Raw genomic sequence first — 25,918 nt, 5'->3', positions numbered from 1 at the left:
GAAGAGGCATTACAAAAAAAAAAAGAAAAGAATAGGCATTATATATACATGACCTCATTTCGATGATAGGGTGGATACCTGTACCCAATCAGACTGAACTGTTACTGTGCCTTTAACAGCATCTTCTACAGCAGGGGTCCCCAAACTTTTTACACAGAGGGCCAGTTCACTGTCCCTCAGACCGTTGGAGGGCCGGACTATAAAAAAAAACTATGGGTGTTCGCAGCTGCCGGCACGCCGCCGTCGCTCTCTAACGCCAGCGCCGCCTCTAGCTCGTGGAGCTCCAGCCGAAGGAGAAGGGGGGTAAGTAAAGAGGTCTCTATACCATGGCTCGTACCAAGCAGACTGCCCGCAAATCGACCGGTGGTAAAGCACCGAGGAAGCAACTGGCCACCAAAGCCGCTCGCAAGAGTGCGCCCTCTACTGGAGGGGTGAAGAAACCTCATCGTTACAGGCCTGGTACTGTGGCACTTCGTGAAATTAGACATTATCAGAAATCCACTGAACTTCTGATTCGCAAACTTCCCTTCCAGCGCCTGGTGCGAGAAATTGCTCAGGACTTCAAAACAGATCTGCGCTTCCAGAGTGCAGCCATTGGTGCTTTGCAGGAGGCAAGTGAGGCCTATCTGGTTGGCCTTTTTGAAGACACCAACCTGTGTGCTATCCATGCCAAACGTGTAACAATTATGCCAAAAGACATCCAGCTAGCACGCCGCATACGTGGAGAACGTGCTTAAGAATCCACTATGATGGGAAACATTTCATTCTTTAAAAAAAAATTTCTCTTCTTCTTGTTATTGGTAGTTCTGAACATTAGATTTTTTTTTTCCATGGGGTCAAAAGGTACCTAAGTATATGATTGCAAGTTGAAAATAGGGGACAGAAATCAGGTATTGGCGGTTTTTCCATTTTCATTTATGTGTGAATTTTTTTAATATAAATGTGGGGACATAAAGTATTAATGCAAGTCAAAATGTTTCAGTGAACAAGTTTCAGCAGTTCAACTTTATAACAATATAAATAAACCTGTTAAATTTTTCTTGAAAAAAAAAAAAAAAACAAAACTATGAACAAATCCCTATGCACAATGCACATGCCTTATTTTAAAGTAAAAAAACAAAACGGGAACAAATACAGTATTTAAAATAAAGAACAAGTACATTTAAATCAACAAACTGACCAGTATTTCAATGGGAACTATGGGCCTGCTTTTGGCTGAGATGGTCAATGTACTCCTCTCACTGACCACCAATGAAAGAGGTGCTTCTTCTGGAAGTGCTGCCGGGGCTGGATAAATGGCCTCAGGGTAGGGCCGTAGTTTGGGGACCCCTGTTCTACAGCATTGATATTAACACGTTTTGAGACTCTGCCATGTATTAGGCGCAAAAGACAGAGTCGAAAAATCAAACAGAGGTCCTATTTTTCTGGACCTGACAGTCTAGGTGAGAGGGACAATCACTTAAGCAAGTAATTACAATCATGTGTGTTTGAACGCACACTAGAGAGGTCGAGAGCGCCTGCTCTGATGGCACAGGGCAGGCGTGACGAATGTGTCCAGGAAGCCAGGGAAGAAGACAGGGACTCTAGAGCTGAGCCTGGCAGGATTCCAACACGACCTCCAATGACCCTCGCCCTTGTGTCATCCTCTCCCCTTGCGTGGGCAGGACCTGTGACTTGCTTCTGACCCACAGAACAGGGCAAAGGTGAAGGAATTTTGCAGAAGTAATAAAACCAGTTGACTTTAAATTAACCAAAAGAGAGATCATCCTGGGTGGGCCTGACCTGATCAGACAGGTCCTTCCAATGAGGGTCTGGATGTCAGAGACACAATGAAACAGACTCTGGGCCCATGTCCTCTCAGTTCTCACACCTTCGATCCCATAAGTCCTACAGAAACTACATTTTAAAGTACATTTTAACCCCTAGAGAAGTTTGATGATGATTGGTGGGTTCCTTCAGTTGCTACAGAACAAGCCTTGTCATCTAAGTATTGGACCCTCACAAAGACACCCTTTCTCTAATTCAACAGGAAGTCAGGATTTTAGTAAGTCAGCTTGGTTATACCCTCTCCTCACAGTTGTTTCTCAGGGAGGTTGTACTGACTTACTTTTCTAGGTCAGAAGGAAAGGAATCTTAAGTCTGTTTTTTGGAGACCAGTCAACGCCTCTGTCATCAGTGAGACCCCCTTGTCTCTTCCGTTGTTCACACACGGACGGGAGAAGTCTTCATTCACTGTCATAGGAGGCTCCTAATTTCGGCCTTCTCAGGAGATTGGTCCTGTCTACACTTCTTCAGTGTTCATAACAGTTATATCTCAGACCCAGATGGACACTCAGACCATCCTGTCTCAGAAACGTGCTAATCGCTAACTTCAGCTCAAGATAAAAAAAAAAACAAATATGTATATCAAGACAGTGTAGGATGTTATGAGAAAGTGAGCAAGGAATTCACGTAAGACTGGAAAGAAGTGTCCTCTCCCAACACCCTCGTTGAACAGGGTGCGGAGCTCAGGCCCCAGGGAGGGGCACGGGGCTGCCCAGGCTGAGCCCAGGGGCAGAGCCCTCTCCTGGAGCTGCGGCGGGCCGGGGTGGAAGACAGCTGGACGAGCTGGGTGACAGAGCAGAAGCATTTTGGGGAACTGACCCATCGCAGCAGTATCTGATGTACTTCCTCTCTGTCCCGCACTCCGCCCCCATGTACCCTCCTCTCTCTCTTTCCTTTTCTCTCATGGCAGGATTATGTGTCAGTTTCCGAAAGGTGGGGACATTTCCTGACGCCTTTGCAACACTGTGCAGCTGTCTTAAGGGAGGCTGGACCGCATTCTGAGCACCAGCCCGGGAAAGTGAAGGCCTGGGGCCGCCCTGCTGGGGAGCAGCCTTCTCACGCTCTCCCTGCCTCCAGCCAGCGCCCTCAGCCCCCGGGTTTCCACCTGACCATGTCCCTGGCTGAGGCCATCCGCCTCTGGAATGAAGGGGTGCTGGCAGCCGACAAGAAGGACTGGAAGGGAGCCCTGGACGCCTTCTCTGCAGTCCAGGACCCCCACTCTAGGATTTGTTTCAACATGGGTTGCATGCACACAATCCTGGACAACCTGGCGGCAGCTGAGAAGGTGAGTGAGCGCAGTGCCTCTCCTCGGGGCCTCCTCCCAGCCTTTGTAATGAGCTGTTCTCACCCAGGGGCTGCGCTGGAGAAACCCCTGGGGAGCTCTATAAGAACAAAAGCTGCCCCAGTCCCGCCTGCAGAGATCCTGATTTAATTGGCCTGCGAGGGCTTGGGCAGCCTTCATTTTTAACAGGTCCCCAGATGGTTCTAATGGGCTGCCAGCTGGGCTGGGAACCACTGTGTGTTCTGCTCTGTTCCCCTTTCTGCTCCACCTGTTAACAGACATCAAGCTGGAACCCTTCTCTGAGCCCTTTATGAACTAACTCTCTTCTGGTCGTGAACTCCTGCTGGCCACACACAGGATCCACATCTCACTGCTTCTCACCTGATGAGAATGCGCCTCTTTCGGGCTTTCATGTGTGTAGGGAACCTGTGTCTGCCCAAGAGGTCAAGAGGATGTAAAATAGGTTTGATCTATGTGACAATCACGTGGGGCACTCTTTTCAGGATTCTGAGGCTGGTGGAAGGAAATCATACCATGATTGATCAATGATGTCAGCTGGGGACATGGTGTGAGATGTCTTAGTATCTTTTCCAACTATTTTCTCTCTCCCATGTTCCCGAGTGTGGGACTTAGTATTCAAGCATCACTTTAGGATCGGTCATGGGAAGATGGAAAGGGTGTGGAGTTTGGGGAGCAGAGGATCTATCTAGACTCAAATCCCAGCTCCGCCTCTCTCTGGACAGTGGGTCCTCAGCATTTCATGTAGACTTCCTGCTTTCAGTTTCTTGAGGGGTTGATTGAACATCTGAGGATCAAGTGAGGCACCACCTACTAAAGTGCTGTATCCCTTCGCCCCAGGGTGTTAAGTGTTAGCTCTTATTTTTACCTTCTAGCCAGTCTTTGCAAGGCCCAGTGGACAGATGACTGACTCCCCAGCCCCCTTAAAGAGCCAGTTCCTCCCATAGCCATTTTCACTGGGACCAAACGTCAGCAAAGCTGCTTGGAGGACCCATGTAGGCTGACGAGTCCATCTGGGGTGCAGAAGGCAGGCGGGAGCATGGGAGGGCCTGAGCAAACAGCCTGGCAGATTCCAGGGCTGCTGAAGGCTAAGTGGACACTGCTGGGGGGTGGGGGGAGCTGACCTGGGGCAGCTGTGCGGGCAGGGGCTCCAGGCACAGCTGTGCGGGCCAGGCTCACCTCCGGGCTCAGTCCCCACACCTTCCGCTCACCACTCAGATTTGTCCCTGCGTCCTTCTGTCCTTCTCCTTCTCTCGCTGTTCTGATTTCCTGCTTAAGCCCTCACTCCTGGCACTGTCTATGCGTTCTTATTTGTTATTATTTTAATTGTGTAATACTTATATAATAAATCTATAAAACAAACAAATATAATGCTGCATCTGACATTTCGATTATTTTCAGATTTAATTGCTTTGATTATTCTGATCCTCTCAGTAGTCTTGAAAGGCGGATATTAATGTCCCCATGTTACCAAGGAGAATAATAAGGTTCAAAGAGATTAGGTAATTGGCCTCATGCCATGCCACCAGGAAGTGACAACACAGGGTGGCCTGACCCCTGAGCCTGCTGTTACCATAGAGCAGGGGTCTCAAACTCGAGGCCGTGCGGCCCGCCCACCAATTTTGTGTGGCCTGCAGACTAATCAAACTTCGTGGATTAATCTGCGGGTCAGTCTGCGGGCCGCACAAAATTGGTGGGTGGGCCGCATGTGACCCGCAGGCCGCGAGTTTGAGACCCCTGCCATAGAGACACTAACCAGTTGCACGACCCTTCTTGCCTCACCATCTGGCTCATGTCACACCTCCGCGCTGCTGGCTCCTCGCCACAGACACCGCCTCCCTGTCTCCGCAGGCCTTCTCCAGGAGCATTAACCGGGACAAGCACTTGGCCGTGGCCTACTTCCAGCGCGGGATGCTCTACTACCGGATGGAGAAGTGAGTGGTTGGTGTTGCACAAGCTGGGGAAGTGCGCAGAGCACCGGGAGGGGGTCTCAGTGCTGCTAGTCCGGGTGTGTGAGAAGTGTCTCCCTGGCCTCTGGCGGGCAGCCTGACTGGCCCTTCCCTGGGCAGTTATGCAAAAAATCAGCACGAGGCAGAAGCCTTCCCCAGGGAGGAAAGGCAGACCTGCCTCCCCATTCGGTACACATCGGCTGTGTCAGAGCTCAGAGTGAGCCTACGTGACTGCCACCGGCCTGGTGTTTAGCTGGTGTGGCACCCTCCTGCGAGCATCCCTGGGGGACCATGGTCAGATGGTGCTGGGTATAAATTGTTGTCCATCTGGGGAACAGCCATGGTGGTCTACTACTGGGACGTATGAAACTGTCACACAATCAGGATTATCCTGAAGCCCCATCAAAACCTTGCTTTGTTCTTGTTTTCAAAAGCCTAACCCTTGTTTAATCCATTCAGCGAAATATTATTCGGCTGCCAAAGTGAAAATACAAACTATTCACACACATACAAAAACATTGAAACAGATAAACAAGTAGTGTCCCCTGAAAATCCTTAGAAAGCCCATCCTCTTCCATAACATTGGCCTCCATCTGTAGCCAGCTGGCTACTCAAATCTCTACCTGGGGTCAACCCAGGGTGTCTCTTTTCCTACGCCTGCTCAAGTTGACCTCTTAAATACCTCTTAAATTCACCCACGCTTCTCCATCCCGCCCCTCACCCCCAGCACTGCCCTGGTTAGACACTCATTTTTCACCAGGACTGTCGTAGTCACTTCCAAACTAATTTCCCAGCCACTGGTCTGGTCTTCTCCAGCCTTCTTCCAGACCTATCTCAAAAATTAATGCCATCTGCTTAAGAACCTCCAGCGGATCCCATTCCTATACAGGGGTCCCCAAACTTTTTACACAGGGAGCCAGTTCACTGTCCCTCAGATCGTTGGAGGGCCACCACATACAGTGCTCCTCTCACTGACCACCAATGAAAGAGGTGCTCCTTCCGAAAGTGCCGCGGGGGGGCTGGATAAACGGCCTCAGGGGGCCACATGCGGCCCACGGGCCCTAGTTTGGGGACCCCTGCTATAGGATAAAGGGCAAGTCCCCTCACCCATTCCTATGCTAACTCATCCTCCACGGGTTTGCCCAGCCACTCAACCCCTAGGGCGGGGACCACGCTCTGTGTGCCTCTTCTTGTAGTATCTGCTTCTCCGTGGCAACTACTGATTTGTGTCCTCGACTACTCTCTGGGTTTCTTGAGAAAAGAAATCTTTGCTTATGTACTCAGAGTAGTTAATAAATGCTTATTGGATTAATTAGACTAAAGTGAGAAAAATCCAGCCTCTGCTCACAGAAACTTATTGAAAGGGGGAAACGGGTCATGGGCACCAGTAACTAGAATGCGGGGCAGAACGGGCAAGTGCTGGAAGAGCACTTTAAAGTAAGCGCCATGGGGAACTGGGAAAATGGCTGCCTAGTGAGCGGGTTAGGAACTCTCTCAGATCGCAATGGGGCTTGTTTTGCGGTGATAATGTTAAGGGTGTGTTTTCCTCTCTGTTTTCCCAGCTCTCCTATGTCGGGGTTGCTCTAGTCGTTATAGAGTTCCACAGAACAATGTCAGGGCGCATGTCTGAGAAGGCAGGTGGTGTCTTAGGGGTGGCAGGTGGCGGGCTGTCCCAGTTCTCTGCCCGCAGCCTGTCGTGTGTCAGGGGAAGAAGCTCTGGGCACTCAGCTCCTGGGCCTTAGGAACCTGGGGGCTCCGCAGCAGCGGTCACACCTGTTACACGCTGCTAGCCCGAGGATGCAACGCATCAGCTGTGTCCTCTAGCCCCTGTCACAGAAGTGTTTGACATTCTGACTTTTCCAGCTGCTAAAACTCTCCATTATTCCAGACTGCGTGGGGATCCAGGTAGAACAGGAACACAGCAGTGAGTTACTAAGCAAACCTTTCCAAGGAGCCTTACAGAAGTGAGGCGGCTAAGCCCTCTCAGGCTGAGCTTGCACAAAGCCCTGCAAGCTGGCTGCTGTGCTGGTGAACCCCTGGGGTCCGGTGCAGCCATGGTGCCTGCGGGGTGTCATTCAGAGCCCTACAGGGAGTGCCAGCACCTGGGCACTGTGGGCCTCCCCCGGAAACTGTGCTTTTCAAGTGGCACCAAAGAGAACTAAAGGAGGCTGGAGGGGCAGGGGCCGCAGGCTCGCCCCACCTGGCACATGACGCAGCACACTATTTTGCAATTTCACACTGAACTCATTCAGACCCCGTGTTGCATGTCAAGGGGATGTCCCTGGGGCGCAGCTCCAGGCAGCGAGTGGGGGCTATGCAGAGGCCAGGCGCAGGCAGTAAGGATGATGCTTTTAAAGACAGGTTTAATTGCCAGAGTTGTCAAGCTGAAAAACAATAATATAAATTACTAATTGTGCCAGGCACCATCCTAAGCACCTGAATGCCTCGCCCCGTTTACTTCTCACAACAACACTGGGAGGCGTACACTACTGTTATTCTTTAATTGCGAAGAGAAGAGGAAACAGACTTAGAGAGATTAAACAATTTACCCTTTGTCACCGGGTAGTAAGTGGCACAGCCAGGAGCGAAGTCCCTGTGGTTTTGACTCCAGAAATGAGATCCGGGACCCCCGATGAGCAAGCTTCTCATATTATATGCTCCTTGAATATAATACACTCCTGGGACTCAGTACACTTCTTATGTGATGGCTCGGAACCCGAGGCCAGGGAAGTAACTTGCCAGGGTCTCCCTGTCAGTGGCAGAGCTGATGGATCTGGTCCCAGTCTCCTGGCTGCTCTCCTGGGGCAGCTTTGCGACACCATGACACCCCCTACAGATCCCCACCAGCCTGAATCCAAATTTCTCAGGCTCCTCTAAGAGAAGCCACACATGGCACTTCTGGGTCAGACAGTGGCCTGGGGACTTGTGGTTCATTTGCCTGGGGGGGAGCCACAACCCATATCAAATTTGTTCCTTCTAGGTCAGGAGGCTGGGGTTGAGGGTAGCTTGCTTTTTGCTGCTCCCTACCCCCCCACCCTGCACCCCACAACCCAGAAATGCTCCGTCTCACCAGGGCAGAGAGGTCATGGGCGAGCCACGGAGACGTGGGCACTGCTGATGTGACCAGCCCTATTCCCTCCATGCGTCCATGACAGCAGCCCTGATACACCTTGAGCCAGTGAGCACAGGGCAGTGCCAGGGGCGGTGTTGGAAATGCTCTGGGCTCAGCGGTGGTTTCTCTTTTCCAGAGCGTGTGGAGGGGGAGTAGGGAGGGGAGAGGAAAGCAAGCCACAAAACCAAGAGCTAAATTAGATTCAAAAGAAGCCAAGGAGAAGGCTCTGGAGAGGAGGGGATGCCAGCGGCTGTGAGGGGGTCTCTCTGAGTGGTGCCCCTCCGTCAGGCTGGCCTGGCCTTGGGACGGGAGTGAGGACAGGCCGTCCTCTGAATCACCTCTCAGGGACCCGGGGCCCAGCAGGTGCTGGCTCTGCCCGGTGCTCTCAGGAGAGAATGAGTGCCAAGCCTGCTGTCAGAGAGGTGGGCACTGCATCCAGTCAACAGAGAAGGAAATACCCCTGGCTGCCTGAAACGGGGGGAGGGGGGGCAAGCTGGGGTGCCCGACACCAGAGGGCATCCGGCACACTGAGTTCTGTAGCAAACTAGGGCTAACCAATGTCACCCTAATGAGTTCAATAAAAATTTTAAAAACATAAATGAAAACTAGAGCTCAGGGCTGGCAAAGGCCTAGAGCAGGGGTCCCCAAACTTTTTACACAGGGGGCCAGTTCACTGTCCCTCAGACCGTTGGAGGGCCAGACTATAAAAAAACTATGAACAAATCCCTATGCACACTGCACATATCTTATTTTAAAGTAAAAAAAACAAAACGGGAACAAATACAATATTTAAAATAAAGAACAAGTAAATTTAAATCAACAAACTGACCAGTATTTCAATGGGAACTATGCTCCTCTCACTGACCACCAATGAAAGAGGTGCCTCTTCTGGAAGTGCGGTGGGGCCGGATAAATGGCCTCAGGGGGCCACATGCGGCCTGCGGGCCGTAGTTTGGTGACCCCTGGCCTAGAGGATTAGAAAGGCTCATGTCCCAGGGAGACGATGGAGAAAGGGATGCAGACACACGTTTATTCCCCAGTCCTCCCTCGGGGCCCTGGACTGCATTATTTTCTCCTTCCATCCTGCAGATACGATTCTGCCATTAAAGACCTGAAAGAGGCTTTGACTCAGCTCCGAGGGAACCAGCTGATAGACTACAAGATCCTGGGGCTCCAGTTTAAGCTGTTCGCCTGCGAGGTGAGGAGAAAGGGCCCGCCTGGACCAGAGTGGGCTGGCCTGGGAAAGTATTCACACTAATGTGCCTCACTTAGGTTAGCAAGCTACCTGCCCACCGTTATCCTGACAAATCCAAGTCCATGTTCGCTCCCCAGGCAGGATCTGCCATACCTTGCTCAGTTCCCTAGTTACAGGCCACGTTCTCTGCTACGAATGGTTCTGGCCTCATGGATTTGGCGGATACCCAAAGAGAGAATGGGGATAATTTGGCACAAATCCCTTCCCTCTCGATCAAAGCAAAGCTCAAAGCACAAATTTCAGAAAGGTCCCCACAAGATCATTTCTTTTCAGTATAACCAAAAGGAGAAACATGTCCGGCTTTGATTTTCCAAGTTGGCATACTTTCTCCAACCCGCCCTCCCCACACCCCTCTGAAACCTCAAATACCCCAGTAGTTTTGAAAACTAAAATCCCTGAATATATTATAGACCTTTATTTAGAAGACTCACTAAAAAAAGTCCCCTTGCTTTAGTTTCTCAGGCAGGAGAAGCCGAGTGTTTCCAGGGTCGCCCAGGCCTAAAAATAGCGTCCACAGCTGCCCAGGCCCCTGAAGACACATATCCCCATCCAGGCCTGTGGCAGGCGAGCAGTTGACTACACTTCCCCGGTCTAGGGAAATGAAGCTTAGCAGTGGGAGTTGGCTGGCATTGCGCCAGCTTCTAAAGTAGGGCTTCTCAACCGTGGCACTTTTGATATGTGGGCCCAGATAATTCTTGGTTGTCGGGAGCTGTCCTGTGTATTGTAGGATACTTAGCAGCATCCCTGGTCTCTACCCACTAGATACCAGTCACACCCCACCCTCACTGTGATGACCTAAAATATCTCTAGGCATGACCAGTCACCCCAGATTGAGAACCACTTATATAGATTTAAGGGGTGGGGCACCAAGTGGCTCCAGAGAGAGGATCATGGAACAGTGACATCAGAGCAGAACTCCATGGGAGGAATGTTCCCCCTGGGACCGGCAGGGAAATGACCCTGGGGCAGGGCACACTGGCTGGATAGGTCTCTCTGCAAGGGAAGCTGGACTTTTCAAGGTCTAAGCCTCTTCTGCTGCGTGGGACCTCCTGTCATTTCCTTTTCTATAATGCCACTCCTGCCCACCACCAGGGTAGAACCCCGGCTCTGAGAAATCACACCATCCTTTTTGAAAAGATGAAAAGAGACCCAACCGTTTCCAGTCGTGGAGTCATAAAAACCTGGTGTGGAGAAGGTCTTAAAAGAAGGTGGCCAAAACCTGAATAGGAAGTTTGAAAGGGCCCTGAGGTCTCCTTTCTTCCTGCTCAGATGGTTGAGGGTAGACCGGGCCAGCCAAGTATGCATGCAGAAGGCAACCACGCTCTGAGCTTCAGAAATAGCCAGGGGAGGGAGTATGTTTTTTGTTTTTATGTTGCTGATGCATCCGAGAGATTTGATTCTATATATAAGTTATGAAGCATAATGATTAAACAGACACTCATGAACCTACCACCCAACTCGAGACCTGGAAAATTATGGCCATCAGTGAATGCGCTGCTCCCGCCTGCCCCCCGTAAGGCACTCCCCTAAGCTTGTGCCCAGTCTCTTTCCAGCTTTTGCCCATAGACTGCTCTTCCCCGTGTGACTGCCTCAGAGTCTTATTGCCATGTCCCGGGCAGTGTTCTGCAGGTGCTTCTGCAGGACGCTGTGTCTGGAGCCCTCTCCCGCCCACCCGTACCTGTCCCACCTCTCCCTTGGGCTCCGTGGCAGGGGCTGTTTGGAGAGGCCACACACCTGTAATTGATATTCCCAGCTCTTCAGGCAGTCTTGAGTCTATCACTCTTCTCGGTACTAAAGCAACACAGTCATTCTTGTTTCTTCCTGACCTACTTCATTGTCCAAAAATATGTGTGTGTGTGTGTGTGTGTGTACACTCATGTTGGATTTACACATTATGTGATGTTCACTTAACACCATCCTTGTGCTGGATGTCACTAGGCAGCAAGGTTGAGTGGATTTGTTTCAGACATTCCCAGGAGAGCTGGGAAAGAAACGCCACCAGGCGACATTCCGGGAGCCTGGTGCCAGCTCCTCCCTGATGCCTGGAGTGGGAGCAGCCTCTGGTTTTCACGGTGTGGCCTGTGCTTCTCTAGGTGTTATACAATATCGCGCTCATGCACGCCAAGCAGGAGGACTGGAAGAAGGCTGAAGAACACTTAGTGCGGGCTATGAGCATGAAGTCTGAGCCGAGACATTCCAAAATCGACAAAGCCATGGAATGCGTGTGGGTGAGCGTCCTGCTGATGCGGGGTTCTGTGAGGATGCCGCTGCCTTTTCGTTGTTCCTGTGGGCATGCACACTGAGAAACCATAGAGCGGTGCTTTTCCTCTCTCTGAGTCCTGGGTACACTAATGGGGGGGGGGGTTCCATGCAGGATCTTGAGACTGGAAGTGCTGACTGCCAAGGCCTGGAGTACAGGACGGCAGAGCCCTGCCTCGGGCTGCCCCTGAATGGGGCTCTGTGGCAGCAGGTGATGTCAGAGGCTGTGCCTGCGTGCTCGCCGCAGAGTCCTGGCAGCCTGGTACAGTGCCTGGTACAGTGCCAGGCACATGACGGCTCTCAAAAAAATGCACTGATTATATGAACAAACGGTGAAAATGATGCATAGCTTGTCTGAGCACATTTGGGATGAAGCCTGTTATAAATTAGATTTTTAAAAACCAGGAACAAGGGGGCACATGTCAGTCTGGATATGCCTGGCCGTGTCAGCTGACACCGGTTCCAAAAGAGCTCTGTGCTGAGCGACCCTTGTGGTGGTGGTGCCTCCTGTGCTGTGAGTGACAGCCCCCCCCCCCAGACCACACAGAGTGACAGGGGGCAGCTCCCCTGGGAAAAGAGGACGCTAGGCAAATGATACCAACAGATGTCCACACAGCCTCTCGGTGACAGGTGATATTGAAACCCACTTTTCCTACTCTAAAATAGTAACAAGTTCCAACCTTACACAGGTAGAAAAAGTGCTTTTGTGAGGTTATCTCAGCAGACACTTGCAGGCACTCGGTGACGGGGGCAGGACAAGCCTCGCTGCCTGCGTTTCACAGGTAAGGAAACACTGTGCGCTCTGTGTTGTAGAAACAGAAGCTGTACGAGCCAGTGGTGATCCCTGTGGGCAGGCTCTTTCGACCAAATGAGAGGCAAGTGGCCCAGCTGGTCAAGAAGGATTACCTGGGCAAGGCCACGGTAGGTGGACGTCTCGGCCTCCCTGGGGCCTCCTAAGACGTGGGCTGTGCCGAGCAAGGTGGGAGGGACTCTCGGGAAAGGGGCTGCGCCTGCCTGTGGTTCTGCCCTGGGATGTCAGTGAGACTGTTTACAGTGTGATGAAAGATGCTTCTAGTTTATTTCCTCCAGACTCCTCTCACTCCTCCCTTCCAGCCTGACCCTGAGCGAGGACCACAGGGTCCCTCACGGGATGCTGAGTCTTGGGGACTGAGCCAGTGAAAAAGAACACTAAATGTAGAGAGAACACGTTAGGGAAACGGCCCAGCATGGCATCCTCCTGGCTTAATGCTCCCTGTATTCCTGCAGCCCTGTGCTTAGACTGAACTCCTTCTGAATCCTGGTCTTGAACACTTTCAGGAATGAACCAAAGTTAGTCAAAAGCTATCCCTTCCAAAACTACTCTTGACTCTGACACATTTGCAGGGCTGATGCTTCCTAGTGATGGGGTAGGTGGTTCTGGCCCAGTAGAGAGACTGGGTTAGCGGAAACACCCAGTGTTCATCAATGGGTGAATGGATAACTGAAATGTGATATAGCCTGCAATGGAATATGACTCTGCCGTTAAAAGGAACAAAGTATCACTACATGGATGAACCTTGAAAAGATTATGCTATGTGAAGGGAGCCAGATACAAAAGCCACATGTTACATAATTCCACTTATATGAAACATCTAGAACAGGTAAATACACAGAAACAGAAAGCAGATTGGTTGGTTGCAGGTGCTAAAGGAGAGGGGATGTGGACTGACGTCTTCATGGGCATGGCGTCTCTTTGGGGGCTGGTGAAAATGCTTTGGGACAAGATAGAAGTGGTGGTTGCACAACTTTGTGAATGTACTAAATACCACTGCGTTGTTCACCTTATAATGGTTCATATATTCTATAAATTTCACATCACTACAAAAATTTTTAAAAAGATGAAAAAGGAGGGGGAGGCTGCTGGGTTAGCAGCGGTGGGGCAGGCGTTAGTGTCTTCAGTTGCGGCAACATCTAACCCAGAGGGGAGAGACCTCAGGAGGCGGGGCAACATGCCACCAGGGCCCTCACCCCCCCCCCCTCGATTCCAGGTGGTGGCGTCTGTGGTGGATCAAGACAGTTTCTCCGGATTTGCCCCTCTGCAGCCGCAGGTGAGGCGGCCCTTCCTTCCCCGTGGACTCAGGTCTCCAGGCGACTCTGAGGACAGTTCTGCGGAGCTGCCTCATCTTAAGGGCTCCTTCCACTGACCCCTTCATGTTGCTCAGGGGGTCTGCCTACCATTCCTGGTCACAGGTTCCATGGTGGTGGGGGGTAGGGAATAAAGCAGTTTTAGGCCGAAGCAGCCTCAAGTCCTCAAAAAACCAACCCTCCTGCTTCTCCCCAAATGCCAGCCTCACTTCCCTAAGTTCTAAGAGAGCTACTGATCAACTCTCCTGAAGCTCCGACTATTCTCAGAAAAATTGAAAGGCAAACTGTTGAAGGATTTTGAACAATTCCTCTTCTTGGACATAGGGGCTGGTAGGAGACTCCCATGGGTACTGGGGCCCGAGGCCGTGAGCTCTCTGGGCTGTGCCCATCTGCCTGGGTGCAGGGGACTTCCTCGGGAACACAGGGAGGGTGCCACACGGATGAACCATTGTTCCGCCCAGGCTGGGCTCACAGACATGGTTCCAGATGGACTGGATGGCAGGGAGCCTAGAGAGGCAAAGGCTGAAGGCAGAGCATCCTCGTGAAGGGAAGGGGGTAAGCCAGGCTGAGGAGAATTCGAGAATCGTGACGGGCAAGAGCGTTGGGCAGCCCAGGGATGGGCTCTGAGCCTGGCACCTATGTTCTGGGCTGCACACACCTGTCACACCTAAGGGCAGCGCCGACAGCTGGCCAGGGTCAGCATGGTGGCTGCTGGCCTAGAATATGACCAACACTGGGGCTCTGGAGTGTGAGATGAGCGAAGGAGAAGAGAGACTCCAGATTCTTCTATTTCTTTCTCACACTAAATTGTGGAAAACCTTGAAGCAGCCAGAGGACCCCAAGAGAGGATGCCCGACAAGTGGGCTCTGTGGTACTCAGTGTAGAACAGCAAACATGCATTATAAGGAGAATCTTGCCAGGTCAGCGGATCTTGTTGGGTATAAATCCCCACAAGGGTCATGTGATTCAGCAGCCATTAATTATAGAACAGAACTTTTGGAAACTGTCCTAAAAAAGGGACAGAACTCAAGGTCAAAAGCATCCCTGTGACGGCATGTTACTCTGCGACAGCTAAACTTCCCCAGAAACCAGGTCTGGCTGAAGACAAACGGCGGGGTCGACGAAGCCCGTGCCCAGGGAGCGGGTGGGAGGGGCCAGTTCCAGTGCTGAGCAGGGTCCACCGTGCCCTCTCCCTGGACGGGGTCTGATGGAGCCAGGAAGGCACTCTTTGATGTTCTGGTCTGGAAGGAGGTTCAAATTACATTAACAGTCTGTTCTCTCTTTCTTTCTTCATCGTCCTGCCCATCTTTCTTTCTCTTGAATGTTCACCAGGCAGCGGAGCCTCCACCGAGACCCAAAACCCCAGAGATCTTCAGGTAAGTTCGGTTCTGATCAGTAGTCAGAACCACAGCCAAGGTCCAAGCCTGGACTGATGGGCAGTAGGGGGCTGAAGGGAAAGAAGCTGGGATCAAGGTTTTGTCTCTGGTGGGACCGACCCTGGGGCCCGGCAGCAGCTAGTTGGCGTCTCTGTGTCCCATGTCAGCATGCACAGCCACCACATAGTGAGGGGCTGTTGCTGAACAGTAGTGTCCCATGGGACACAGCCATCTCCCACCCCCCTCACCCCTCCCTACCCCGCTCCTCCCAGCGGGGCGGACACGGGGGGGGGGGGGGCTGCCCTCTCTGGAGTCAGGAGAACAGAGCAGAAGCCAGGACGCCTCCCCATTCCCGGGCGGCCGGTTCTCACTCCCTATCGGTATATTTTCTGAAGAAGTAAGGGAAGGACTCAAGAAATAGAAGCCATTTTCTGTAAGATGAAAAGCAAAAAAATGACATAATTTATAGCTTTCTTAAGATTGCGTTTGGGTTAGGAAGCCTGCCTGCCCCCATCCCCACCCCCACCCCCAAAAGGAAGGCTTAAAGTAGAGTGAAAAAGTACCAAAGCAACTATAAAAATGCGGGGCCCGGATTACACTCATTCCTGAACTCTGCCCGCTGGAGGAGTGGGTGTCTGCTGTGTGAATAGACACAACGGTGGGAAACAAGAACAGAGCTGAGGGGAACATGACAGTGCGGAGCTAGAGGGACCCAGCAAGCCCGGAGGGAGCCGAGGAGTGAGACACATCAGCAGGTCCACCTGGAAGCCAGCCTCTCGGTCACACATTCCAAAGGCCCCAGTGCCTCAAAGAGCCAAGCAGGTCTCAAGGAAGTGGTAAAGGGGAAATGACCTTGTGTAACTCGCCGCAGGCGGCCTCAGAACCTGCCCACATCCCTCCAGTCACAGCTTCTCGTGCGGCACTTCCCCTTCCGTGTTCCTGCCTGACCCCACGCTGGCTCCAGGTCCCTCGTGCCCCACTGGCTCGCACCTGCCTCCCGCCAGTGCCATTCCCGGGCACACTCACCTGGTCCACCTGGCCCCGGTGGGGGAGCTGGCCAGGCACGCCCCCAAGCCTTCCACTCGGAAGGGAAGGGAGGGCCAGGACCGCCAGGGCACCTGTCTGCATTGTTTTCTATATTCCACTGCACTTGGTTGTGGGCCACGTTCCTGTGCAGGTCCCTGCCGTGTCCTCTCGGGAGCCCGGGGAGACGGGCGCCCTGCTCAGGGTCACAGAGGCAGTTAGATGTGGAATTAGAGGGTGTCTGGACCTCGTCTCCTGGCTCCAAGTCCACTGTGCTTGTCCCACGGTGGGAGGGGATGTGGTCCAGGCCAGACAGAGGACGGGATCTGTGTCTCCCTCAGGGCTCTCGAAGGTGAGGCTCACCGTGTGCTGTTTGGGTTTGTCCCTGAGACACCAGAGGAGTTGCAGGTCATGCCCGGGAACATTGTCTTTGTCTTGAAGAAGGGCAATGATAACTGGGCTACGGTCATGTTCAATGGGCAGGTATTCGGAGGGCCCGCGGGTGGTCGGGGGGCTTGGGATCCCAGCAGCACACAGCAGAGCTCTCTGAGCACTGTCTCCGCTGCCTTCTTTGCAGAAGGGGCTCGTTCCCTGCAACTACCTCGAACCAGTCGAGCTGCGGATCCATCCTCAGCAGCAGCCCCAGGTAATGGGCACCAAGGCCTGACCACCCCCGGCCCCCAACCACTGGCAGATTTCTCCAAGGAGGGGAAGAGCGCTGAAGACTCACTGTTCCTGAGCCCACCTCGAGCGGGCACCACCGCCCTGGGCCGAACGTGGAGTGGGGGACAGAGCATGGGTGTGCTAAGTGAGGGCAGTGGCAGGGCCTCCTGGGCCCCTCCTGCCCACAGCTGACGTGGGGCCCAGAGCCCACAGTGTACGAACGTTAGGTCTTCCCAGAAATGTCCTCTTCACTTGGAAAAATAGTCAATGTCTTGGCTGGTGAAATACCATTTTTAAAAAAGGGAGGGAGGCCCTGGCTGGCTGGCTCAGTGGTAGAGTGTTGGCCTGGTGTGCAGGAGTCCTGGGTTCAATTCCCAGCCAGGGCACACAGGAGAAGCGCCCATCTGCTTCTCCACCCCTCCCCCCCTCCTTCCTCTCTGTCTCTCTCTTCCCCTCCCGCAGCCAAGGCTCCACTGGAGCAAAGTTGGCCCAGGTGCTGAGGATGGCTCCATGGCCTCTGCCTCAGCGCTAGAATGGCTCTGGTTGGGGAGCAATGCCCCAGATGGGCAGAGCATTGCCCCCTGGTGGGCATGCCGCATGGATCCCAGTCGGGCACATGCAGAAGGCTATCTCTCTGCCTCCCTGCTCCTCACTTCAGAAAAATTAAAAAAAAGAGGGAGGGAGGGAGAGAGAGAGATGTGCTTAAGAGCACTGAGTAGGCCTTGCTGTCACTGCTAAGCAAGCCGCTGCCAGTGTCCATTGTCCCTAAAGGGCCTGCTCTCCTGCTGGGCCTGGTGAGCTGTCCTTATTGGCTCTGAGCAGCCCTGTGGATGGCAGAGGACAGTGGAACCAGTGGTCCTCCGTGAGCTTAGACCTCCCTGGTCGGAATCATGATGCCTAGGTGACTTGAAAAGCTTTAAATGCCATACAAAGAGAGGTAGAGGTTTCCCTTTGAAGAAGCAAGATGTGGAGTGCAGGGTGAGCTAAGGCCCAAGCCCAGGACCTGCTGGCCCCCAGAGGTGTTCCACTGTGGCCAAAAGGGCGGCTAGACAGCAGGGGCCATTAGAGGGGTTTCGAATTCTTACGTGTACTGTGGTTGGTTCCACCAGGCCACCCTGCCTCCCCTTTGAACCCACACTTCTCTCCGGAGTGTCACCACTTTTAGGAAGTCATTTGCATCTGGCCCTGGGGATCTGCAGGGTCTCCGCCCACCCCCATTCCTAAGAACTTTGTCAGGATGAAGGGTCTCACCATTTCTTCCTGTCCCTTCCAGGAGGAAGCGTTGTCCCCAGTGTCTGATATTCCAGCCCCGCCCAGTTCCAATGCTCCCGGGAGACCCCAGCTGTCACCAGGTTAGTGTCCCTGCAGCAACATCCCAGGCCTGGGCAACGGAGCTCTCCAGGCTGCTTCCAGGAAACCCGTTTCTTTTCCTCCCAGTGTGCCACTCAGCTTAGGACCAACCACACAGGCCCCCAGCTCCATCCCTCCTGCCCGCCCCACCCACAGCACAGGAGATATACGCCCCTGCTCCCTACCTGCTCCAATACACGGCTGGGGCTTGGGTAAATGTAGTTGGTTTCTCAGAGACAGTGAGTGTCCCAACTCAAGTAGTCTGCAAACTATCTCCATCAATACTGAAACCACAACTTGGGAGGAAGTAACTGCATTTACGCCAGAGTACAACGGAGTGGCTCTTCTCAAAGGTCTGCAGAATGCTAGCATCTGGAAAGGAAACGTTCTGCAGAGCCCAGGGGACAAAGAACCCAGGGGCAGATGTGAAAGGGTGACTCCCCCTGGTGCAGAGGGGGCTGCCTTGGGAAGTGGCGGCTTTTTGTCGCTAACGCAGTTTAAGCAGATTCTGAAAGAGTGTTTGGTAGAGATGCCCCGAATAGATGGTTTGTCCAGCTTCCATATCAGTGCTCATCACCCCCACCAGATCATCAGAATCCTCTGAGATGTTCCTCACACCTGTTTTAGTTTGAAAACTGCCAACTGCACACACAAAAAATTAAAATTATGGTACAAAAAAATACGGGAATACCTTTCATCTAAAATTCACTAATTGTTAACATTTTGCACCAACTACTTGCCCCGCCCCTTCTGTAGAATTTTTTATCTGAATGGTTAAGCCAGTTGAGTTAGACTCATGACACTTCACCCCACACTTCAGCCTGTACCCCCTAAGAGCAAGGACAGTCTTCTGCATAACCTCAACACAACTGTTATACCTAGGACGTTGAACAGTAAGGTAATACTATAGAATGTATACTGCATATTCAAATTTCCCCAATTACCTAACAAACATCCTTGATAGCTTTTTTGTTTGTTTTTCTCTTTGTCTAGGGGCCCATCAAGGACCACCTAGGATGACTTTAAAAACATAAATTCCGTGGCATTTGATTCTGCATTTTTGGAAAACAGTCAATGTGTTGGCTGGCAAAATACCATTTTTAGGTATTTCAAATCTGTAGTTCTAGAATACACTTCTGAAGTGATTTTAATGGTCAAGCTTGGTTTGAGATCAGTGGTCTTTTTTTTTCATCATGAACCCTCCATAGTATCCTTTCTTTCTTTTTTTTTTTTTTTTGTATTTTTCCAAAGTTAGAAGCAAGGAGGCAGAGAGACAGACTCCCACATGCGCCCGACTGAGATCCACCCAGCATGCCCACCAGGGGGCAATGCTCTGCCCATCTGGGGTGTTGCTCCATTGCAACTGGAGCTATTCTAGCCCCTGAGGCGGAGGCCATGGAGCCATCCTCTGCGCCGGGGCCAACTTTGCTCCAATGGAGCCTTGGCTGTGGGAGGGGAAGAGAGATATAGAAAGAAAGGAAAGGAGGGAGGGTGGAGAAGCAGATGGGCATTCTGTGTGCCCTAGCTGGGAATCGAACCCGGGACTTCCACATGCCAGGCTGATGCTCTACTGCTGAGCCAACTGGCCAGAGCCCCATAGTATCTTTTTTTTCCCCCCATAGTATCTTTATGTATACTTCTCTTATATATATAAATTAGATACATATTGCCATATTACTATATTATACACATTAAAAACATACACAAAATAAAGGATAAAGTAAAAACAAGTGGTTCTAACATTCCTTCCTGGCTCATCTCCCGTTCCGTTTTTCTTTGCTTTGGGGCCCCCTGGTTTGACAGACCTTCAGGATCCTTGCTAACCCCATGGCTAGGATGTGCAGTCCTTTGATAATTACCCATTTGCTCCCCAGAAGCAGAGACTGGGTTCCTCTGTGTGTTCATGGCTTTGCTCGCTGTTTCCCCAGAGTGAGATTTTCCCCACATTATGGTTAATAATGACTCCAGGGGTGAAAGGACATGAAGTTGGGTGCCCTGTTCTAAGATGTTTCCTTCTGTGCATGAAAGGGGCTGGTCAAGAGCGTTCCTTCACCTTCCTTTTTCATCCCTTACTTTCTCCATTTAGATCAGAAAGACAAAGAAGAACCCCAGGTAACATTTTTCTTTTGTACTATTTCAAATGGTAGAGAATGGGAGAGCTTGGGTGGTCCACCACGGGCATGTCTCCCTGGATTACAGAAATAAATAGTCCCAAAGAAAGGGCAGACCCAGTGGCCACCATACTCAGTGCATGGGTCAGGGACCTCCCACTCCCATGCACACATTTCTTACCAGCCTGTAGCTCAGGGGTCCCCAAACTACAGCCCGCGGGCCACATGCGGCCCCCTGAGGCCATTTATCCGGCCCCCCGCTGCACTTCCGGAAGGGGCACCTCTTTCATTGGTGGTCAGTGAGAGGAGCATAGTTCCCATTGAAATACTGGTCAGTTTGTTGATTTAAATTTACTTGTTCTTTATTTTAAATATTGTATTTGTTCCCGTTTTGTTTTTTTTACTTTAAAATAAGATATGTGCAGTGTGCATAGGGATTTGTTCATAGTTTTTTTTATAGTCTGGCCCTCCAATGGTCTGAGGGACAGTGAACTGGCCCCGTCTAAAAAGTTTGGGGACCCCTGCTGTAGCTGGAGGGCCAGATCTCACTCAGTAGGAATTCCTATCTAAGCAAGAGTTGACCTAGAAGACCCTTCACGTTACTTAGTGAGGCCAGTGCCTCAGTGGCCTCTCCCCAGCTCCACAGTACTCCCTGTGCTGTGTGGAGCGAAGCTGTGGTGGTCAGGTTGTCGCCAAGAGGAAGCCTCAGGCACTCATGAGTTCCCTCTGCCTCCTCTCCCCTCAGGAAGTGAGGCTCAGAGTTCCCACGCCCTACACACTCAAGGTGCACTACAAGTACACGGTGGTCATGGAGGCCCAGCCCGGACTCCCCTACAGCCAGGTCCGGGACATGGTGTCTAAGAAACTGGAGCTCCAGCCAGAACACACTAAACTGAGGTGAGCTCCACGCAGGCGGCAGTATGGGGACAGCTGGGGGACCCGGTGCTGGTCTAGAGGACAGAATAGAAAGATGGTCTTGCACCTATGTCCTCTGACTTGGTATTTACGCACCATCTCTACTCAGCTATCGGCCTCAGGACAGCAAGGAGCTGGTGCCCCTTTCAGAAGACAGCATGAAGGCCGCCTGGGGCCAAGTGAAAAACTACTGCCTGACTCTGTGGTGTGAGAACACAGTGGTGAGTGCGTGAGCCCGAGGGCATCTAAGGACACTTCCTCAACAACAACCCGATCTTTATCAAGCACATTGCATTCCTCTAGCCTTGATTTCAGGTGAGGAAACTGATTTCAGAGAGGTTACACTGCTGGCCAGCAGTGAGCTGGGATACAAACTTGGCCTTTGGACCCCCTGGGGCCATTGCCAACCTCGTGGCCTTTCAATGCGGAGGTCCATTCAAGGTTGGAGCAAAGAGCACTAGGAAACAAGAGCTTTTAACACTCAGTATAGCATTTAACCTCACAGTTTCTAATGTTGATTTGTTAAATCCCACGGGTCACATCTCTGGAAACTGCATCCTTCCTCAACATCTATGGGACAAAAATGACCATAATGGTCATGGCCTTAGGGAGTATGGCGCTGTACGGTAGTCCTCCAAGTTCAGCAAGTACCCGAATTACCTAGAGGGCTTGTTAAAATGTGCATTTCTAACAAGGTCCCCAGTGTCGTGGGTGCTGGGGAAAGGGTGTTGGACTCAGAGTTCGAGACTTAGGTTTGACTTCAATTTAACATGTTTCTCTATCTGGAAAAAGAACAGTAGTCCTTTTCTACCTTTTTAGGATTCGTCTCCATTTTCTGTAAGATTGTAAGACTATGTGTGGTCCTTCAGACCTCTCGTTTCCTTTATCCAGCCATCTCGTATCCATTAAGGGACATGTTAGGTCTATGCTAGATGCTGATCCCAAACCTGCCTTTATGAGTTTATATCCCAGGTGCTACGATGCCCCTTTGTACCACTGAATCCTTTAGCCCTTTGAGTAGTACGAACGTTCATGTACGTCCTCATGCCTCCTGACCATCCAGAGTACAATAGATTTTAAAACTGTGTAAGGCAACATCTAAAAAAGGCAAACGTATGTTCTTCCTGTTTCCATAAATTGGTTTATCAAATAAGCATGATTTTAAGTTAATAAAACTGTAACTAATTTCATATTTTGGAAAAAAAACTCACTCCCAGGGGTCAGCAAGCATGGAAAAAACTCACTACTCAAAGGGTTAGCGACAACCTTCACTGTTCACTGCCCAGGACGTCGGGAAAACTAATAGGCCCTTTCTTATTTCAGGGTGACCAAGGCTTTCCAGAGGAAGCCGAGGAAAGTGAAAAGGCTGGTGCTAACAACCAGCCCTCGGAACCTCAGCTTATGGAGGGGAGCCACGTGGTAGCACTCTTCAGTTACGAGGCCACCCAGCCGGAAGACCTCGGGTTTCTGGAAGGGGACGTCATCCAGGTTGTATCCACGGGTAAGGGCTACTCCTGGACTATAGAAATTAATGTGTTAGCGGAAATAAGTTCAAGGGCAGAGGCAAGGAAACATCATTCACCTGCAAATGACACTTCAGCCACTGGTTTCAGCCGCCCTCCTAGCATCAGCTGGAGGGAGCAAAACTGGGCTCAGCCTTTCCATGTGCTGCTCTAAGGGGCCAGGGAGCAACAAACGACAACTCAGACATTTCACTGCACTCACATTTAAAGGTGGCTCCATTTCAGAAGCCATGGATTCTCACTCCCCGAGTTAACAAAATCAAAGGTGGCTGCGACCATTTTGCCTTTGTCCCAAGCCATAAACCTATCTTCTGCAAACCACAGTTCTTTGGATATATGTACTTTTGAAGGGTAGAAGAAGGTAAATTTTGTCTTAGAAGCAACTATTCAGAATTACCTGTGTCTCTGGTGACTTTCCTAATTTTGTTACAAACACATTAGAAATTGAAACAGTCAGTGGAGAGTTCTTAAGTGCTTCTTGAACTACAGTGTGCCTAAGAGTCCTTTGGACGGTGCTGGGGTTATGTTCAACAGTTACGAGATGGGTTCATTCAAAGGCTCCTTAAACTGTCATGTGAATTACCCAGGGGTCAGTCTCACTGAAATGGGTCCGACTCAGGTTTGGGGTAGGGCCTGAGCTTCTGCATTTCTAGTATGCTCCCAGGATCCAGGACAAACCAGTGATTCCAGTCTGGGACTTGTGTTACTAATAGGAAAGAGCAAGACAGTGGTTCACAACTAGAACTACTTTGGGGGAACTTTAACATTCTGATATCCAGCCATATTCCACATAATGACAGCAGTTTCTCAGACAGGATCCATGCACCAGGGCCCTAATGTCTAATCTAGATGTAGTACATCCAAAGATGGACTTCCGAACTGGTGTGCGGTCTGGCAGATGGGCTTTGGAGCAGGTCACACCTAAACTGTCTGATATTTACTGGCAGAATGAACCCAAACAAGCTATTAATCTTTGTAGGTCTCCTTTTCCTTAGTAAAATGGTACTACCTACAACTGAGTTATTATTAAACCTGTGTGTATACCCTAATACACATCTGCACTTTATTAAAGACTCAAAACACCACACCAGCTCCAACTCTCAATTCTTGTGACCCCCCCCCAGTGAACATTGATTAACAATATACTTAACCATCTGTCCCTCTCCTATAGTCAAAACAGATTCCCAACAAAGCTAACAGCCTTCTGTTAAGAAAATGGTATCTAAATATCATTGCTCAATTTATTTCGTCTTATTTCCCCTCTTGAAATGTCTAATTCATTCTCCTGCACTTTACTGCTCCGTTATGTCTAAGTTTAGACACCAATAGGATGGCTAAGTCCCTCAAATCACTTCCACACACTGACTTCTATTGGCACAGCTGGGGCGGAGGAATAACACACCTATGTGGATGCCCAGATGAGGTCATTTCCCTATACTGATTTTAGAAATCTGTCTCTCCTTTCTATCAGTGAACGAAGAATGGCTGGAGGGGGAATGCAAAGGGAAGTTTGGCATCTTCCCCAGGGCTTTTGTTGAAGAACGTGCAAGTACAGACCTGGACAGCACTCCGAGAGGAGTCTAGGATCTTCCACAACCTAGAGCTGAAGGGAAAAACTACCGAATGCTTCTGTGGTCCTCTGTACTGAGAACATCAGCGTTTGGAAATGCTAACTATTTTCCTGTTACACTTTAAGCTATTAGACAATGATGTAAGGATTTAGGACTATGAATACCTTGGGGTAGAGTGAGGGGAACGGCTGGAAGTATGTGAATGTGGATGAGGGGTCTCCCAGGGTGCCGTTTCCTGCTAAGGGTCCACCCAGATGTGTTCACTTTGTGAAAACTTCAGAGTTGTACAGTTATTTTTGGTGCACTTCTTTATATGTGATAAAAATAAAAGAGCAAGAATCCAGAGCGCAGGCCCAAGGCCTATATGCAAATATACTCTATCCCTGAGCCACCACTGGCACCGCCTCCCAAGGCCCAAGTAACCGTTCAGTTTATCCAGGAGGGTGACACACAGAATTAGCTTTTCCTTGATTACATCTTGTTGCTGAAGCAGAACCTCGACTGCAGCGGCTTCCCATGGAATTACTAGAATTACACCCCTCACGCCTTCTCAGAGAAACCTTTAAGGGTTTCAGAGGACTACTTGCCACTAACCCTTAACTGGTGAGAAGCAGCCATGTCCAGGCAGCCAATTGATCAACAGGAGGAGTTAACATTTCACAATATGGACCATACTAACAGGATAGAATACTATGGTTTTATTTTCGTTACCATTTAACCAAACAGGCTATTTTTTTAGGGTTAACTTGGATAAAGCATTACATAAATACTAGATCTTAGGGCCTCCTGTAGTCTACAGGGCTTTGTTAACAATTTTCCAAGTGTGTGCTTGTGCAACACAGTTAGGTGTAGACTGACTCAACCACTAGGCAGAAGGCCCAGCTGGCTGCCACTGGACATCTTGGACACAACTCAAAGAAAGGCATCCTTGAAGCTAAGAACAACCATTACTGTTGCTGCTAATCAGACTTAGTGAATTTACAGGCCAAAAGGATACATGATCTCTGAACTGCCTTACTAACAGACACAACAGGGATAAAAATGGTGGATATCTTAATTCTTTGCATAAGCCATTCTTTATTTAGTAAATAAGAGTATGGTAGTTTCTTCCCACCTATCCCTGTCCCTATGAATGCATACTGGTTTGGAATGCTACAAAAAGCAAAAATAATCCTGAAGCATATCCGATTTCTGACCATCTTTGTCTTCCTCTAGATCGATCAGTGGTCCCCAACCCCCACGGACCAGTACCGGTCCATGGGCCATTTGGTACCGGTCCGCAGAGAAAGAATAAATAACTTACACTATTTTTGTTTTATTTATATTTAAATCTGAATGATGTTTTATTTTTAAAAAATGACCAGATTCCCTCTGTTACATCCATCTAAGACTCACTCTTGATGCTTGTCTCGGTCACGTGATACATTTATCCGTCCCACCCTAAAGGCCGGTCCATGAAAATATTTTCTGACATTAAACTGGTCCGTGGCCCAAAATAGGTTGGGGACCACTGCTCTAGATGACTTCTGAGTAGTTTCAAGTCTTGCTCTTTAGGTTGGATTT

At 50.6% G+C, this 25,918-nt stretch overlaps 2 protein-coding genes across 3 annotated transcripts; both read left to right on the top strand.

The window, feature by feature from the left end:
• The first annotated feature begins 220 nt into the window (after window positions 1–220).
• On the top strand, window positions 221–1,039 carry LOC136393419 (histone H3.3A-like). The gene has a single exon (XM_066366044.1). The coding sequence runs from the start codon at window positions 327–329 to the stop codon at window positions 735–737; it is 411 nt and encodes a 136-aa protein (XP_066222141.1). The 5' UTR covers window positions 221–326; the 3' UTR covers window positions 738–1,039.
• Window positions 1,040–2,730: 1,691 nt separating this feature from the next.
• On the top strand, window positions 2,731–25,835 carry NCF2 (neutrophil cytosolic factor 2). Of its 2 annotated transcripts, none has more exons than XM_066361704.1 (15): window positions 2,731–3,109; window positions 4,976–5,058; window positions 9,275–9,383; window positions 11,534–11,668; window positions 12,513–12,620; window positions 13,727–13,786; window positions 15,156–15,199; window positions 16,564–16,705; window positions 16,800–16,868; window positions 18,159–18,237; window positions 20,322–20,347; window positions 21,092–21,243; window positions 21,371–21,482; window positions 22,585–22,762; window positions 24,311–25,835. In XM_066361704.1, the coding sequence occupies exons 1-15, from the start codon at window positions 2,936–2,938 to the stop codon at window positions 24,430–24,432; spliced, it is 1,593 nt and encodes a 530-aa protein (XP_066217801.1). In that variant the 5' UTR covers window positions 2,731–2,935; the 3' UTR covers window positions 24,433–25,835. The 2 variants fall into 2 exon arrangements, with proteins under 2 accessions (XP_066217801.1, XP_066217802.1); XM_066361705.1 differs by having other exon boundaries at window positions 24,256–25,835.
• Window positions 25,836–25,918: the final 83 nt, after the last annotated feature.

The sequence above is a fragment of the Saccopteryx leptura genome, chromosome 2 (genome assembly GCF_036850995.1).
Source record: "Saccopteryx leptura isolate mSacLep1 chromosome 2, mSacLep1_pri_phased_curated, whole genome shotgun sequence".
NCBI classification, from domain to species: Eukaryota; Metazoa; Chordata; class Mammalia; order Chiroptera; family Emballonuridae; genus Saccopteryx; species Saccopteryx leptura.
Note: the sequence above shows the minus strand (reverse complement) of the source record. Positions and strands in the feature narration are given on the sequence as shown.

What these genes read in the sequence shown, in the direction of transcription:
- NCF2 (XM_066361704.1), top strand. Translation starts at nt 2,936, where the DNA reads ATGTCCCTGGCTGAGGCCATCCGCCTCTGGAATGAAGGGGTGCTGGCA. An exon ending in AAGCCATGGAATGCGTGTGG is followed by an intron (nt 11,669 to 12,512) that starts GTGAGCGTCCTG and finishes TCTGTGTTGTAG; the next exon opens with AAACAGAAGCTGTACGAGCC. An exon ending in TGTGGTGTGAGAACACAGTG is followed by an intron (nt 21,483 to 22,584) that starts GTGAGTGCGTGA and finishes TTCTTATTTCAG; the next exon opens with GGTGACCAAGGCTTTCCAGA.
- LOC136393419 (XM_066366044.1), top strand. Translation starts at nt 327, where the DNA reads ATGGCTCGTACCAAGCAGACTGCCCGCAAATCGACCGGTGGTAAAGCA.